Genomic DNA, 15,795 nt, shown 5'->3' on the forward strand with positions numbered 1-15,795 from the left:
CAAAAATGAGACCGCGGTATTAGTTTTCATGGTCAAAATATTTTATTGGCTTTAACAGAATAACAGTTTTTCAGTAGGGGTAGTAGGAGCCGAATACGAGCCTCGTAAGTGGTGCGTAGAGGGCAGCCATCTTAGACCAGGATAGTTTATGCACAACGGTAAAGGTAAAGCAAATAACCGAGTGGACTTCTGTGTTCCGTCCAGAGCATGGTTCCACCCGAGCGTGTTTATTTTCTTCTTCTATGGACTTGGAATCTTAACTTATTCGACCAGAGAAGTCGGCCTCGATGAGGCAAAAGGCAAACGCGTTATTGTACAGTTAGGCTATGACGTAAAGGCGGTACTTGCCAGTGAAGTAATCTTGGTCGAGAAGGTGTCTTTTATCTACACAGGGAAATGACAACGGAAAACAGGACAGCAAGTGTTTTTTGTGTGTGGCCCTATGTTAGGAGCGTCTTTGCTCGCTTCTTCCTGTTCCACGATAGCGCATGATGATCCTTTCCACTGAGCAGACGCAACTCACTGTCACCCGCCCTGTAAACGGTTCACTCAACCAGTAGCGCTAAGCCCCATCACGCGATCACGCCCATTAAATGCGTTTACTTCAGTGGGCTGGACTCTCAACCGCCAAATACACAATCGGTGTTTTCAGGCTCAATCGGGACAGAAAAGGTTGAGAGCTATCCTTGCTGGAGAACCTCATCAAAATGATAGTCCTTCAGAACGGAAGGAGCCCGCATTTTAAAACAACTGCACTCAATCGCAGCTCCAAAATGGCAGCCCTGCAAATGCTATAACTGTGTAACTGCGTTTTCTTTGTCCCATTTCAAAATGGCATCCACGCCTGCGCCCTTTAAAATATCGACCAGCTGCACAAAAACGCGGGAACGGTTAATTGGACATAAAGAAGAGTTGGATCAGGTACCTTTCTCGCTGCTTCCAGATCGCAGAATCATAGAATGCCTCAAATATTCCAGGTTCTGCGTTGCGTCTCCTGCCTTAGCTTTCAGGTGCACCAGGTGAGTCAGACTGCAGTCGGCCATATTTATGGGTGAGACATAGAGAAGGGACATCAAATGCATTGCTCACAAGAAAATATAGAGAGACAAGCAGGGCTTTAAGTGAGGTAAGAAATTGAGGGGGGGTCCTCATTGGGGGGCGTGGCGTGAAAAGTACACAAACATAGCTCTTAACCTTTTCTGTCACCAAGGCGGGTGAAAACACAGGATTTTGTTTTTGGCGGGTGAGAGCCCATAGAAGTGAATTGCGTATGAGGAACTTGGCGGGTGATTCAGCTGCTTGCATGGTGGGTAACCATACATGCCAACCCTCCCGATTTAGGCGGGAGACTCCCGATTTTCGAGTGAAAAATACTGCTATTTTTCACATTCTCCCGCCTAAAATAATTATTTCCCCAATGCATTTCTATGGCGAAATTGTCTCCCGATTTCGCTGTAGAAATCTCCCTCTCAGCTGCTTTGGAATGTTGGCATGTATGGGTAACACCTGCCAAAAGCAGGTGAGTTGAGAGCTATGCACAAACCATACATAGCAAGGCACGCAAACCAATATATAAATGTATGCAAGCATTTATATATTTGTATGCACGGGACGTCATTTCACCAAAATGCTAGGGGTATCAGAAGGGACATCACACGACCCGTAACCTCTGATGACATCACAGCAAGTGGTCATTTGACCTCACTCCAAAGTGACATCACAGGAAGTGATGAATCATGACCTTTCACCTTTGACAAAACAGGAAGTGGCATGACATAGCATTGGACGAAAAATATGGTTACGATAGCACTAATGTGATATACATTTCATAAAATAATGCTTCACCATATGTATCGTTAATATCAGTGTGTATAGGCCCATATTACCAAATTACTGTGAATGCAAGCAGGCGTCCAAGGCCAAATGATAATTATGTGTTGTTATATAGCACTTATGCTAAAGTGCTCTATATAGAACAACTACACATACAATATCACCCAACCTTTGTTGGTACTCATTTATCGACCTCAGAAGGATGAAAAGCTGAGTTGACCGTGTCAGGATTTGAACCTGCAACCTGTAGATCACAAACACATAGCAACAGCGAGCGCTCAACCCACTGAGCTATCCTACCAGCTATAGCCCCCTTACCAGCTATAGTAAAATGAGCAATTACATGTCTGAATGTTCTCAAAGTCGGAAACCAAATTACACTCTGTAGTGGATACAATTAAACTTGGAACTGAGATTTAACAGCAGGCCAGTTCATCTGCAGGTCTGGTGCAAAGTTGGTCACATGTCAAGCCTGCATGGATCTACTTTTCAGGTTTCAGAGGTTGGTAAAATAGGGATAGCAGAGCACTCACATGACATCCCATACTCTGGGCACTAGTTAACTCATACATGCAAACAAACATCCTGAACAGCATGCCAGGGCGATAGGAAAGATAGACACATTACAACAAAGCATTAATTGTAGCACAATGAAATTAAGGGCCACTTTATGTGCTATGATCAAACATTTCTACACCGTACGCAAAGTTTTAGGCACAAGGATTTTGTCAAGTGACCGAGAATACCATTACCGAGATGGAATGGCGTGTGAAGATCTTAACAGAGACAACGGCAGAAAAAACATGCTATAACTGCAACTTGTGAAAAGCAAAATACATTTTCCAAAATGGATGCTTATTCTACTTTTATATGCTTTTTGCAAGTTTTTGTCTGCATTGTGAATTTGAGGTGTTTAAGAACAGACTAAATCAGTGGCTCACCCCCTGAAGTGTGCCTGAAATACACCTTTAATGAGTCTAGCAATTATTGCATAGAATTCCAGAAAGGTGTAGAGCTCCTTCCTTTGCCGCTGTGACTTTCTCAGCCACCAGGATCTCCCAAACCTTTAACCACCAAAGGTATATAAAATTATTTGTTATTCCTATTCTTTCTTATTTAGGGTCACTGCGCAAAGTGTTACACTTGTGGAATCCCCTGTTTTTTTAAGAGGCCTGATCAAGAATGACATCCACTCCAGAAACATAGAGCCACATGGTGCTGGCCAAAACCCAGGAGCTTCCATTAAAAAAAACAAATGAGCGGATCCCAAGGAGGCCTTTCGGACCCTCTCCCAACTCTATGAAGGTGGCACCCCACTCTGCTTCGATAAATGTAAGAGCCGCTTTCATCTGGCTGAAACAGAGAGATTCACATATGCCCAAATTAGGCACTGGATCTCGCAGCCAACGGTCTGACGGGGCTACAAGGGACCTCCACTCTCTTGAGCACGCGCTTCAGGAGGGCCCTGCCGGGTGCAGATCACCAAGTTGTACCGACTCCTACAGGAGGACATGCTGACGACCAGACCACTGTACATGGCCAGGTGGAAGGCAGACCTAGGGCACCCCATCGAAGACCAAACATGGGTGGATATATGGACAAGGATCAACTCAGCCTCTACATGCATCACAAATAAGGAATGCGCATTGAAACTCCTCCACTGTTGGTATTACTCCCCGGAACGCCTGCATCACTGCCATGCGTCCATAGACCCGAGCTGTTGGAGGCGCTGTGTAACACGTGGGACCTTCTTCCATATGTGGTGGGAATGCCCGATAGCGCAGGCTTTCTGGGTAGAGATCACACACGTTATTGAGGACATAACCCAACGCAAGCTGCCCATGGACCCAGAGGTGATCCTTCTGGGAGCAGCAAGTCCAGAGTGCTACCCCAAAACAGGGCGCACCGCCAAACTGCTCACATAACTTTTACTAGCGGCCAAAATAACTGTGGCCTGCAAATGGAAAGCACAGGAAGGCCCCTTGACATCCCTTTGGTGGTTAAAGGTTTGGGAGATCCTGGTGGCTGAGAAAGTCACAGCGGCAAAGGGAGGAGCTCTACACTGCTTCACTGACTGCCAGTCCCCTGTGCTGGAATACCACAGCCGGTTCCCAGCACTAAACTTCCAGCCACAGTTGGTGACAACATTTCGGAGACCTTAGAGGCCCCTGGCCCTGCCCGCCGACATCGTTGATCCACGAACTTCCAGCTTCCGGGGGCGATCATAATCGGGATAAGGGGAATAGTACATTTATCTACTCTGTTATGTAAGAGGCAGGTATTTCTCATGTACCTAACTGTCTTTATATGCTGCAACCAAAATAAATCAAGTTGTTAAAAAATAAAAAAATGAAGTCCCTGTTTGTATGCATACCTTACTATGGTTTGTGTACTTTGCAAGCGATCTTTTATTTCTATGTTTATAAAATATTGCTTTAAAAGTATACAAACCATAGTAAGGCATACACATAAATATATGCATTCTTACAATTATATATTTCTGTGCTTTACTATGGTTTGTGTACCTCAAGATGGCTTGAAAAGTACCCAAACCAGAGTAAGGTACGCACACAAATATATAGCATTTATATATTTGTGTGTGAACCTTACTCTAGTTTGTGTACTTTTCAAGCCTTCTTTTTTAGACATAGAAATATGTAACATATTTCTATGTTTATAAAAGATGGCTTGAAAAGTACACAATTAAATCCATCTTTTATAAAGCTTTGCAGACGGACAAAGGCAGAGGCTTCTGTCAGCTTGCCTGACTTAACAGCGGATGCATCTCCCGTCGTGGCTGCGCCCGTGGCATGATAATGTGTCCCATTGTGGTATGGTGGGACTGGGGAGCACCGTTAGGTTCCGGGCTCAGCCCCACTTTTTGGAGACTGCCTGGGCCTGGCCACGGCCCACTTAAAGCATTCTAGTCAGCACAATTATTTTTTTAGATGTTTTGCATACATGCCCACATTTTGCAGCACCTGGGATGGAGAGCTGCTACAGAAAGCGAGAGAATTGAATTCTCCCATTGGATTGCATTTGGGTACGAATTATTTTAGGCTGGAGAAAGTAAAAAACATCAACATTTTTTATGAAGAAAATTGGGAGTCTCCCTCCTAAATCAGGAGAGCATACATGCCAACATTTTGGATTCCCTGGGAGGGCGATTTTTTAAAAAAAAATTCCACAGGAAACGGGAGAATGAAATTTCCCCATTGAACTGAATACAGATTTTAATACTATCGTAATAGAAAGTCATGATTTCATTAAAGACACAGAGGCGAAGGATTATGCTCTACACTTTACTTCTCGAGCACCAATTTTAGAAAACATGACAACATTAAGTACTGTGAGAAACCAGAAGGTGTCTCACCCACTAGTCACTGGGGATCTGTCATCCAGGTGGCCAGGACACGGCCATAGCTTTTGGATTCAGTTCCTGGGGGTGGACCAGTGCGGCAGGACCACCTGGATGAGGGGTCTTTGGGGAGTGGGAGTAGGACACTGGATGGTGAGACCCGGCATCCCCTTCCCTGTAACACCTTTACCCCATCCTACCAGGTAGGATATTTAGGAACTCTAAACCCGCCCCCCTTTTACACCACAAACACTTTCACACGGACAGCCTCCTATGAGAGAAAACAGTCTAACACCCGAGCAGCATACCTGACGTGTCCCAATACAATGAACAGGCGAGGTCAGGCAATTACTGACCATCACACATACCTGACTGCCATTAAAATTCCCCACACACATAAAAGGCGGAGCAAGAGAGCACACCCTAAGCGAGGCAAAGCATACGAGGAAACAAAACAACAGTTTCGAGACGGCAGCTGAACGAGAGAGGAAAGACGGCAAAACAGAAGGGGATCGCAAGGAGGGAAGTTCCCTTGACCTTTTCGACAAGGAACCATTACTTTTCAGCGACTTCGAGAATAGAAAGCATAAGACCAGGAAACCAGGCTGAAGAATCCTGCATTGTGTGAGTCGGAGATACACAGGGCCCTCCTGTGTCGATAATCAAGGCGGGGAGAAGCGCCAGCCACCGTGGTACCTTCCTTGGCTGCAAGAACAAAGCAGCGTCAGTGAAATCAACACAGCCGGTGAAATGGGGAGACCGATACAAGACCGGTCTGTGTTGAAGCCAAGGTTGCAAGCAGCAACATTGTATGGCGAGTGCTAAGATGGATTTCTAAACTCTGATGTGGTGGGCAAAGGTTTAGGAGGCCACCTTCGGTTTAGTGAAACAGGGGAACCTTCTGGACAAGCCAGACCAATCTGGGTAGCTTGGCATGCGGTCAAGGCTAAGTCTCAGGAGGGGTGAGAGTGATCGGAAAGCCCACAATGAGCACACACAGCAACGAACCACAAATTATTCTTAGACAAGTGTATATGAAAAATATCTATACAGGCATTGTTGGCCGGATCAATAGACGCAAGTAAACTATACAGCATCTATACAATACGTTTCCTAATGCGACAAAGGAGGAAAACAGCCACAACCTGTAAGGAGAAGGGTATCTTAACACACTTGGACCATTAGGAAATTCTTCAGAGTCGTTCCCTAACTTTCGAGTCCAGCCATAAGACGTGGGGAGCCTTGTGCCCAACAGTACAGTTTGTGCGTAAAGATGCACAATCACACAGGTGAAGCAAAAAAGCGGGTCATCTTGGGAAGGCTGTAGCATGTCAGGATGGGGCTTGAGGCGATAAAGAATTGGTTCACCTACTGGAGTAGGCTATGCCCTTGGCGGCAGAGCATTTTTTAAAAGGTGTCAATAGCTAAGGAGCGCAGGCTTATCCAGCCAATAGCGAATACCTTTAGGGGATATTTGTGCGTAAAAGGGATCGGTTGTACCAGGGGGCCACTGTACTCACCGACCCTCAGCAAAGTCCGGACCAAACTTTGCCAGTTTAGTCGAGGTCGCTAGTAGGTTTGAGTCTTGCAGTTTTGCGGCGCTCCGGCTCTAAGCAGCTGCGGGGGAGAACGATCGTCTGTGATGGCACAGTTGCCTTTTCTCAGCTTCCGAAGGAGGTATGAAGACAATTCCGGGCCAGCAGGCTTCAGTGCACTGGAGCGCAAAACAGCAAGGTACCTACAGCGACCGTCACCAATACGTAGTGACAAGGGAATCACAGATGCGAGCAGCTTTACGCATTCTCCTTATTCGTGACCTAGAGGAGCTAGGCATGCAAAATCTGGTGGGAGAATGCACAGGGCCACAAGCAAGCAATTTGAATTTAATTGTGTTGCCGCCTACTGTTCCAATTTGAATTTAATTGTGTTCCCACCTGTTCCAATTTGAATTTAGTTGTGCCCTCGTGGTAGTATTGCATGCTTTTTCTCTTGTACTTAGTTGGCCCAGTGACTGCATTGTGCTACTCCACCTTGCTGTTCCTATCCTGACCCTCACCCCTTGCTTCTCCCCCCCCCTCTCTCTACATCACCCATGGCACTCTCTGTTTCTCCTATCTTCTCCAACTCTTTCTCCATTGACTATCCTTCTCGCCTCACTAAGTCTGCCAGGAAGAAGTTCAAAAGGGATATCTTGGTCTCTAACCCTGCTCTCCCTATTGCTGACACATACACTAATGCTTCCACCAGACAGACCCTCACTGATAACCTCTTTGTCATGCCCTCGCCAGATCTATGGACTTTTCATATGGTCTCTGTGCTTTCTCCTCTTCTCCGATTAATGGTGGCACCCGCTGGGAGGCCTTCTTGGCTCCCTTTGACTCCTCTAAGGTTATCATTAATGTATTCTTGAATGGCTCCGTCTTGGCACAAGGCCCTCAGGCCAACCTTCTCCTCTTTGATAAACGCTTCCGCGCCTCCTCAATTTCCTCTCTTCTCCTGCTGTCCCTTCTCTCCCTTCTTCTGCATCCTTGCCTCCCCCCTCTGCCTCTTCCTTGGCTACCTTGCCCTTTCCTGCCCCCCTCGGGCTCTGTCTACACCTCCTTTCTAACCTCGGTAGGGCATACCTCTGATCTGTACCCCTCCCTGGAAGTCCTTCAAGGATGGCAACCTTCTCCATATTACCACCCTCAACTCTCGCTCAGCCGTCAAACACTCCTCTGACATCTGTCGCCTCCTGGAAGAAGTTGACCTCAAAGTCCTCATTCTCACCACGATGTGGTTCACTGCCAGCTCTGTCACAAGTTTTGACACTCTCCTGCCTGATGGCTACAAGATCCTCTCCGCACCCAGATCCACCCGGTCCGGAGAGGGTGTAGCCCTGATCTTCCCTAGTCATTCCTATGCAGACTTACTCCTCTTTTGAATGCCTTGTCTGCAGGCTCTCTCTCTCTCCTGGCCACTCTCTTAATGGGGCTACTATCTATCGGCCACCTGGTCAAATCACCTCCTTCCTCTCTGAGTGGGCGGACCTCTCTTCCTCCCTCCTGGCCTCAACCACTCAACTCCTCCTGCTTGGTGACTTCAATATCCATCTTGATGTTCCCTGTTCCTCCTCTGTACTCTTTTGTGACCTCTGCAATTCTCTCTCTCTCTCTCTCTCTCTCTCTCTTTTTCTATTCTCCTCTCTGGCCCGACTCACTCAGGGCACATGCTGGATGCTCTGATCTCCTCCGACCTCCCCCTCTCCATCCATTTGACCACTCTCCTCTCATGGAGTGATCACTCCCTCCTTTCCTCCCATCTCTCCCTCTCTATTCTTCAGACTAAGCCAACTCCAACACTGCCACCTACCTTCTCAGTCATCAGATCCATCAGATTTCGTACCAGTGGCCGACAGGCCCCTTTCGGTACAAATCTTTCTTAGTGTCTCAGATTTAGAGGCACTCAAAGCAATGTCTGTAATTGCTTCCATACTATAAATAAAGGCAGATGGCTTACAGTTAACTTTAACCTAAGTACACTCGTCTCTCGTGTAAGTATAACCCGGGCAAACTTACCAGTGCGCAACACTGGGTACCTCCAATCTTATCTCACCGCTGTACACCATTTTGTTAAGATGGATTTCTAAACTCTGACCTGGTGGGCAGAGATGTAGGTGGCCACCCTCGGTTTAGTGAAACCGGGGAACCTTCTGGACAAACCAGACCAATCTAGGTAGCTTGGCACCTGCTCAAGACTAAGGGCCTCATTACGAATGTGGTGGAAAGGCAACAACGGCGCCAGTAGTGCTACCGGCGCCGTTCTTACCTCTCCGCCTCATTACCTTGCCGGTGCCGGACTGTACGTGTGGTCTGACCAGGCGTGCAGACCGGCACCCGCGAGCAGAACTCGTGATTGCACCAGCACCGTTATTAACAGTGCTGGTGCAAGCATGCTCCCGACCCCCATTCAGCCCTATGGGGCAGAATGGGGATCGGGAGGCCGGCCATACCGGCACCCACGAATGGGCAATTACCGGCCCATTCATCTCGTAATGGCCCATTTGCGGGTGCCGGGGCCGGTAGCGAGTTTGGCGGTAGCCGTGCCCTTACGGCTACCGCCAAACTCGTAATGAAGCCCTAAGTCTCAGGATGGGGTGAGAGTGATCAGAAGCCCACAATGAGCACACACAGCAACGAACCACAAAGTACTCTTAGACAAGTGTATATGAAAAATATCTATACATTTATTGTCGCCCCGGACCAATAGACACAAGTAAACTTTAGTTATGCAAAGACAGTTACCTCACAAGATACCGTAATATACAGCATCTACACAATACGTTTCCTAATGGGACAAAGGAGGAAAACACAGCCACAACCTGTAAGAAGAAGGGTAGGTTAACAGACTTGGAGCATTAGGCAATTCTTCGGATTCGTTCCCTAACATTCGAGTCTATCCCTAAGAAGTGGCGAGCCTTGTGCCCAACAATACAGTTTGTGCGTAAGATGCACAACCGTGCAGGTGAAGCAAAAAGCGGGTCTCCTTGGGAGGGCTGTAGCAAGTCAGGAAAGGGCTTGTGGCGATAAAGAATTGGTTCCCACTATTTGAGTAGTATCTGCCCTTGGCGGCAGAGCAGTTTTCAAAAGGTGAGAATAGCTAGGGACTGCAGGCTAACCCAGCCAAGAGCGAATACCTTTAGGGGATATTTGTGCATAAAGTGGATCGGTTGTGCCAGGGGGCCACTGGTAAGTGATGCAAGCACACACGTGACAGGCAGAAGCCCGCAAAAGAGATGAGGCTGCATGCCCAAATAAGGAAAACTTGGGTTACTCGACCTGGGTGAAGGCAAGGGAAAAAATGGCCATCGGACAAAACAAAAGACTTAGTGGCTCTGCCTTTTTCGGACCTGGTCACAGTCTTGAACCAACCGTGGAAAAATGCGGTGTCATTCAGTAAAAAGAAGTAAAACATTATTAAAAGTAACTGCCGCCACCAGTTCGCCCCAGACACTCGTACAATCACCAAAAAATCCTTTGAGAGTTTCTAGGGCCATAAAACAAAAAGGACCCCAGTGCACGGTACTGGGCGGTACATTGGGCACTGTTAAAAAGTTACCAAAAAATGGCAGCATAGTCAAAGACTAAGGGAAACATTGTTTCCCAGTTTTGACAGTCTGAAGGACGTGTCAGTTTCCCCATAACAAATGAGCAAAAGCCCAGAGGGTTCACAACTGGAGGGAAGAATTGCACCTAAATTAAATCTTTCCTAACAGCGAGTGCTGGAACGAACATTGTTAAAACGTGTGTGATAAAAGACGCAAGTAAAATTCAACTACTGATGAGTGATTGAACTTTTAAAGCAAGATACAATACCTTTGACAGAGGGGTTCGGCACAGCGTAGGTGCTCAATCGAAGGTCTCTGTAAGGTATCCAGCTGAGAAGTGGCGAAAGTGAGAAAAAGGTTATATCAAGAAGAGAACGAGTAATTGTGAATCGAAGTGGTCCTGCGACGGGTTGAGCAAAATCCCACGCACGGTTGAGTCATTAATTTTTGAAGTAAAGAAAGCTTGGAAAAGTAGATAAAGTTGGTCCGGGCCCGGCAGAGGGACATCAATTGAAAGCTTTGTGTTTAAGTGGGTCTGAGCCCAGCGGAAGGGGAGCCGAGGTGAACCTAAAATCACCCAAGAAGTTGTACATGTGAAATCCTAAGAAGAAAGGAACCTTAATGTTTGTTGTGTTGCAACAGGCCATCTGAAACAAGAGATTTTGAATGTCAAAGAGACTTTGGCACAGAAGGCCCTGATGTTGAAGTTTTGAACTGCATCCTCGTGCTAGAGAAGCCAGAGAGTGTATTTGTATTTTATTTATTTGTATAGCGCACCAGTCCCTAGGGCATCAGGGTGCATCACTTAGGTTACATGACAGATTGACACAAGCATAACATACAGGGTAATATGCAGTAAAGGAAGACACATACATATACAATCATATAAGATTCTATAGTCTAATGAACAAAAGGTGGTAATGGGCAGGGCCAGTCACCAAGCACAAAGTATGTACAGGTACATATGTAAAACAGTAGAATTACAGGGTATATACACAGGCAACTATACAGGGAGGAAGAGAGCACAGATTATGGCTAAAGGGCATGTTGATGAATGACAGGAAAGGTCTTGGGCAGACAGCCATACTTTGGCCTTGCTCTTGAAGGCAAGGAACGAAGGTCCAGCTCTAAGCGGGTTTGGAAGTGAATTCCAGAGTTTTGCGGTAATGACTGGGAAGCTGATCCCACCTGATCTTTGTAGCTTAAAGCGAGGTATGGCGAGGCAATTGGCCTGGGCAGTTCTGAGTGGTCTATTAGAGGTGTGGTAAGCAAATCTGCAGGCCAAGTAGTTGGGGGCTTGGTTGGCGAGACAGTTGTGCTTCAAAGCAAGTGTTTTGAGTGGGATTCTTTCTGATACAGGAAGCCAACGAAGGCTCCTCCTGGTGTCAGAAATGTGATGGTTCCTGGGGATGTTTAATGCGGCCTTAATGGCATTATTTTGGATAAACTGTAATTTGTTGAAATTACATTGGTTTGTACCTAAGTAGAGGGCGTTGCAGTAAGCGATTTTGGACATAACCAGAGTCCTGGCTAGTGTAGTACAATTGGCAGGTGTAAGGAAGGGGCGGCAGGCTGCAATGAGCTTACAAGTGACGAATGATTTGAAAGATGGGTCTAGTTTGTTGATTCTCTGATGTGAGCCCAAGATGAGAAGCTCTGTCTTTTCGTCGTTAAGACAGAGTTCATGTTGAGCCATCCAGGTTTGGATGACTTGGTAGATAGTATTTACGGCTAGTCTGTCAGCTGTGTGGTCCCCAGTAATAGGGATGAGTATCTGGGTGCCGTCCGCGTAATTTGTGTAGGTGACACCCAGATAATCCAAGATATCGAACAATGGTTTTGTAAACACATTGTAAAGTGTGGGGGAAACGCACAAACCTTGTGGTACCCTGCACGGAACTGGTGAGGATTCAGCGGCAGCCGTGGGAGAGAAGACCCCCATGGATCTGTTATCCAGAAATGACTAATCCATGCAGTAGCTTTGTCAGAAAAGTGGGCAGCAAATTTGAGGTGTCAACAGAGGATTTGATGATTTAGCAGGTCGAATGCTGCTGATAAATCAAGGAGAAGTAAGAGGGCCAACTTGCCTTTGTCTTTTAAGTCTTCAATCTGGGTTTTAAGGTCAATAAGGGCGGTTTCGGTGCTGTGACGGGGACGGAAGCCAGATTGTCTAAGGCCTAGAAGTTTGTTAGATTCCAGATAGTCTTGGATCTGCAGCTAGGCTGCTCGATCCAAAAGTTTTAGCAAGAAGGGCACAGTAGTGATAGGCCTGTAGTTTGTAGGTATGCTTGCATCCAATGTAGGTTTTTTGAGAAGCGGGATGACCCATGCATCCTTCAAGTTGTCTGGGACAATACCTGTGTGGGACAAAGCCACCTTGTCCCGTGCTGAAAACGTGGGGAAGGAAAGCCAACAGTTTGAATATCTTGACATATCATTTCTTGAACACTTTTCTTTTAGATAACATTGTTTCCCACGCTATTTGTATTTAGAAGTAAGGATTGGCAATAGGTTTATTAGTATAGGCCCTTTTTTTTGACAGACTCGAATAGGACTGCATTATTATTATTTGATGGTCGTAGCTTGCTCCCATCTTTAGATTTAGGATTAGATAGGCGTTTTTCAAACCCAATTGAAGTTCAATAAACACCCTTGAACTCTGATCACCTATGTCTCTCTTACTGTTTGATACCATGCCTTTCTTACAGTACACACATAAAAGAACTACAATTCCCTCAAACATTAAGTGATTTTGTAGTTTCTTCTTAATTGGTCCTTGTTTTCATGTGACTTTCTGTATCCAGTCACAGTCCTTGATCCTATACAACCTCCGTTGAGTCCCTTCCATCTTCCTCTTTCTTTAGCTGTTCCACCAAACTATTAACTTGCATCCGAACCGGTTAACACCCTAAACCTGAACTGATATCTTCTCCTATCCTTCATGATCCTGAAGCCTTGGGATCCGAACCTGCTGAAACATAAGTAAACCCATTGAGAACAACCATTGACTGGGCAGGCAATCGCATACAATAATACATAAGACATATAACTATTACTTAAACTATCCATTCAATCTATGTCATTCCATCTTTCTCCGATTGTTGGGGTGGGATAATCCTTCACCTCTGTGTCTTTAATGGAATCATGACTTTCTATTACGATAGTATTGAAAATCTGTGTTCTATGTCAAGACCCGGAGGCTCAGATTATGCTCAGTTAAAGCTTACTCTCCACCAACCTCGACACCAGGTCGATCGGTCAGATATTAACAAAATAAAAAATCGACTCATTCGACCAGTCATCTGCATTCAAAATGTCTTCCAATCGTGCTCCCATCCTGAATGCCTTGGATGCCATTGCGCCTCTAATCACTGTGTACCTGGCCACCCTCTTTCCCCTGGGCCCAGGTACCTGCTCACCCTGCTGCACTGCCTCCTGGCCACCCCTTGCACTGGTGGACTGTATCTGTACCCATACAGCCCCCCCCTTTTTTCTCTTTTTCTGAACTTGTCTGACTCACCCAGTCTGCTGCCATAAACGCAGCACATGCCACTTGCTGGCTGCACTGCCACTGTTTATTGCCTCCATGTTCTATTTATTTTTATTTATTATTTATCTTCTCTGCACTTCCACTCTTCCCCTCCAAGCACTTTTCCCTTTTCCCTTTCCCATGCACTTGCGCATTCTCAATGTCACTGGGCCTAGTAAGATCGTTGTTGTTTTTGTGTTCCCCACTGTCCCCCCCTTGCCTAGTCGCGCTCTGAAACACTTGTGTACGAGCGCGATACAAATATAATATATCATATCATATCATAATCGAACGTTCTCCATACTGTTCAACATCAATTCCTGCTTGTCGCATGCACCGTTTTACCCATCTTGCTAAGGAAGATGGTGAGACCGCTGAAAATGGCCTCCTCACAGCAATTAACAATTGAGATTCCCCTGAAGGGAGAGCCACAGTGGGCGCTGAGATGAGCTGAAGTCTCTCAGCCGATCTCCTCACCTGGGCCGGTAATTTTCAAATTTTGAGCCCCCCCCAGCCCGGTGTATGCAGAGTCCAGTCCCCCCTGGCGCTTTCCTACATCGATGTGACTCCAGTGAGTGAAAACCCGACCTCCGGAGGTGCCGGGAAGTGGTCGCTTGCAGCCCTCCTAATAGTCGCCGGACGAAGCCTGGTTGAGAGCCCCGTCGGGAGAGCCGCCTTCCAACGGTCTTACTGGTGGTGGGGGAGGGGCTGAGGAGCGCTGAGTGCCCGCGTTTAGACTGTGGTGGTGGCTGTCCTGCGGGCCCCCGTGCTGGTGGCCCCCGGTTCGGGGGTGTGCCGATTTGTTACCGGGCTCCGGAGGGGAGGATCGTGTGTGGCCTATGGTTCTCCGGTGCGGGGGCGAGACGACCTGGTGTGCCGGAGGGGGAGTGCCTGCCAGCGGGAGGAGGTGGAGAGCGGGCACGTCCTTGCCCTCGGCTCGGCGCCTGCAGTTGGAACGCGAGGAGCTTGGAGCCAGTGTGGAGAGCAGTGAGCCTATGTGGAGAGCGGACACTGGGGGACTGGTTGTGTCCGCCGTCTCACTGCTGGCCCGGGAGACCTGCACTCGGCTGTGACGACCCGAAGGGCCCCAAGATAAGTACAGTGGGACTGTTGGGCTGAACGTCCCTGTTGAGAGGGGTGACAGAGTGAGAACTCTCTCCAGTACTGTGTGCGACGGGGTGAGGAGCCACCTGCCGCAGCATCGTGTCTGGCAGGGTGGGGTCCGACACATGCAGCCCGTCCATGGTGGGGTGTGGGGCTACTGCAGGCCTTTGGAAGTTTTGAGGCCCAGGCGCCCTTGTGTGTGTCTGGGGTCCCGCGCACATACTCCTTTATGGTTGGACTTCCTTTGCCTTGAGGGTTCGTGAAGTAACATTGTGGGTATGCCCTCACGCATGCATTTAACCTGGACATCATTTTAAGAGGCCTCTGTGACTCCCACGCTTCCCTGGAGCGGGCCCCTGGCCGGCACTGAGAGGATGAGGAATCTGAACTGTTCCAGAGTTACCCCCTTTTGTGTGTCCTACCTGCATTGGAGTTCTGCTGGACACAAGGGGGGGGGGAGGGTGGTTCCCTGCTCCTCCACCAAGAATCTACGGCGTGCCTGGCCAGGGGGTGCGCAGAGGCGGTGCGGTCTCGGAGCGGGTGAAGAGGGGGGGTTGTATGCTCCTTCCCCCACCCCGGGGCCACGCAGTCTGTGTGGGCGCTGAGTGCAGTTGTCGATGCGTGGAGTGCAGGCTCTGCAAAGGTTTAGGTGGTCACCTCAGCGACTGGAGGGAGGTTCCACCATGCAGGCTGCCATCCAGCCCGAGGCAGCGGACACTCAGGTTATGAGTCGGAATATGGCGGCACTACTGGAGGAGATTCGAGGTTTAAGAGCTGACATTGGGAAGAGGCTGGACTCCCTAGACAAAAAGGTGGTTGACGTGGAGGACCGCGTCCAGGCCCTTGAAGCTAACCAATCTTCGGCTGATCTTTTTGAAACCCAGT

The 15,795-nt window shown here is 47.7% G+C and overlaps 1 protein-coding gene across 1 annotated transcript in view; it reads left to right on the forward strand.

Moving 5' to 3' along the window:
- Positions 1–521: 521 nt before the first annotated feature.
- The window catches only part of MRNIP (MRN complex interacting protein), a 1,002,312-nt gene continuing 987,038 nt past the window's right edge, over positions 522–15,795 (forward strand). The window contains exon 1 of the mRNA XM_069654095.1: positions 522–1,019. Coding sequence (XP_069510196.1) covers positions 960–1,019 — 60 coding nt within the window. The 5' untranslated portion in view covers positions 522–959. The remainder of the gene's footprint in view (positions 1,020–15,795) is intronic.

Source organism: Ambystoma mexicanum, chromosome 3q, assembly GCF_040938575.1.
Source record: "Ambystoma mexicanum isolate Mex_15411 chromosome 3q, UKY_AmexF1_1, whole genome shotgun sequence".
In the NCBI taxonomy this organism is placed as follows: Eukaryota; Metazoa; Chordata; class Amphibia; order Caudata; family Ambystomatidae; genus Ambystoma; species Ambystoma mexicanum.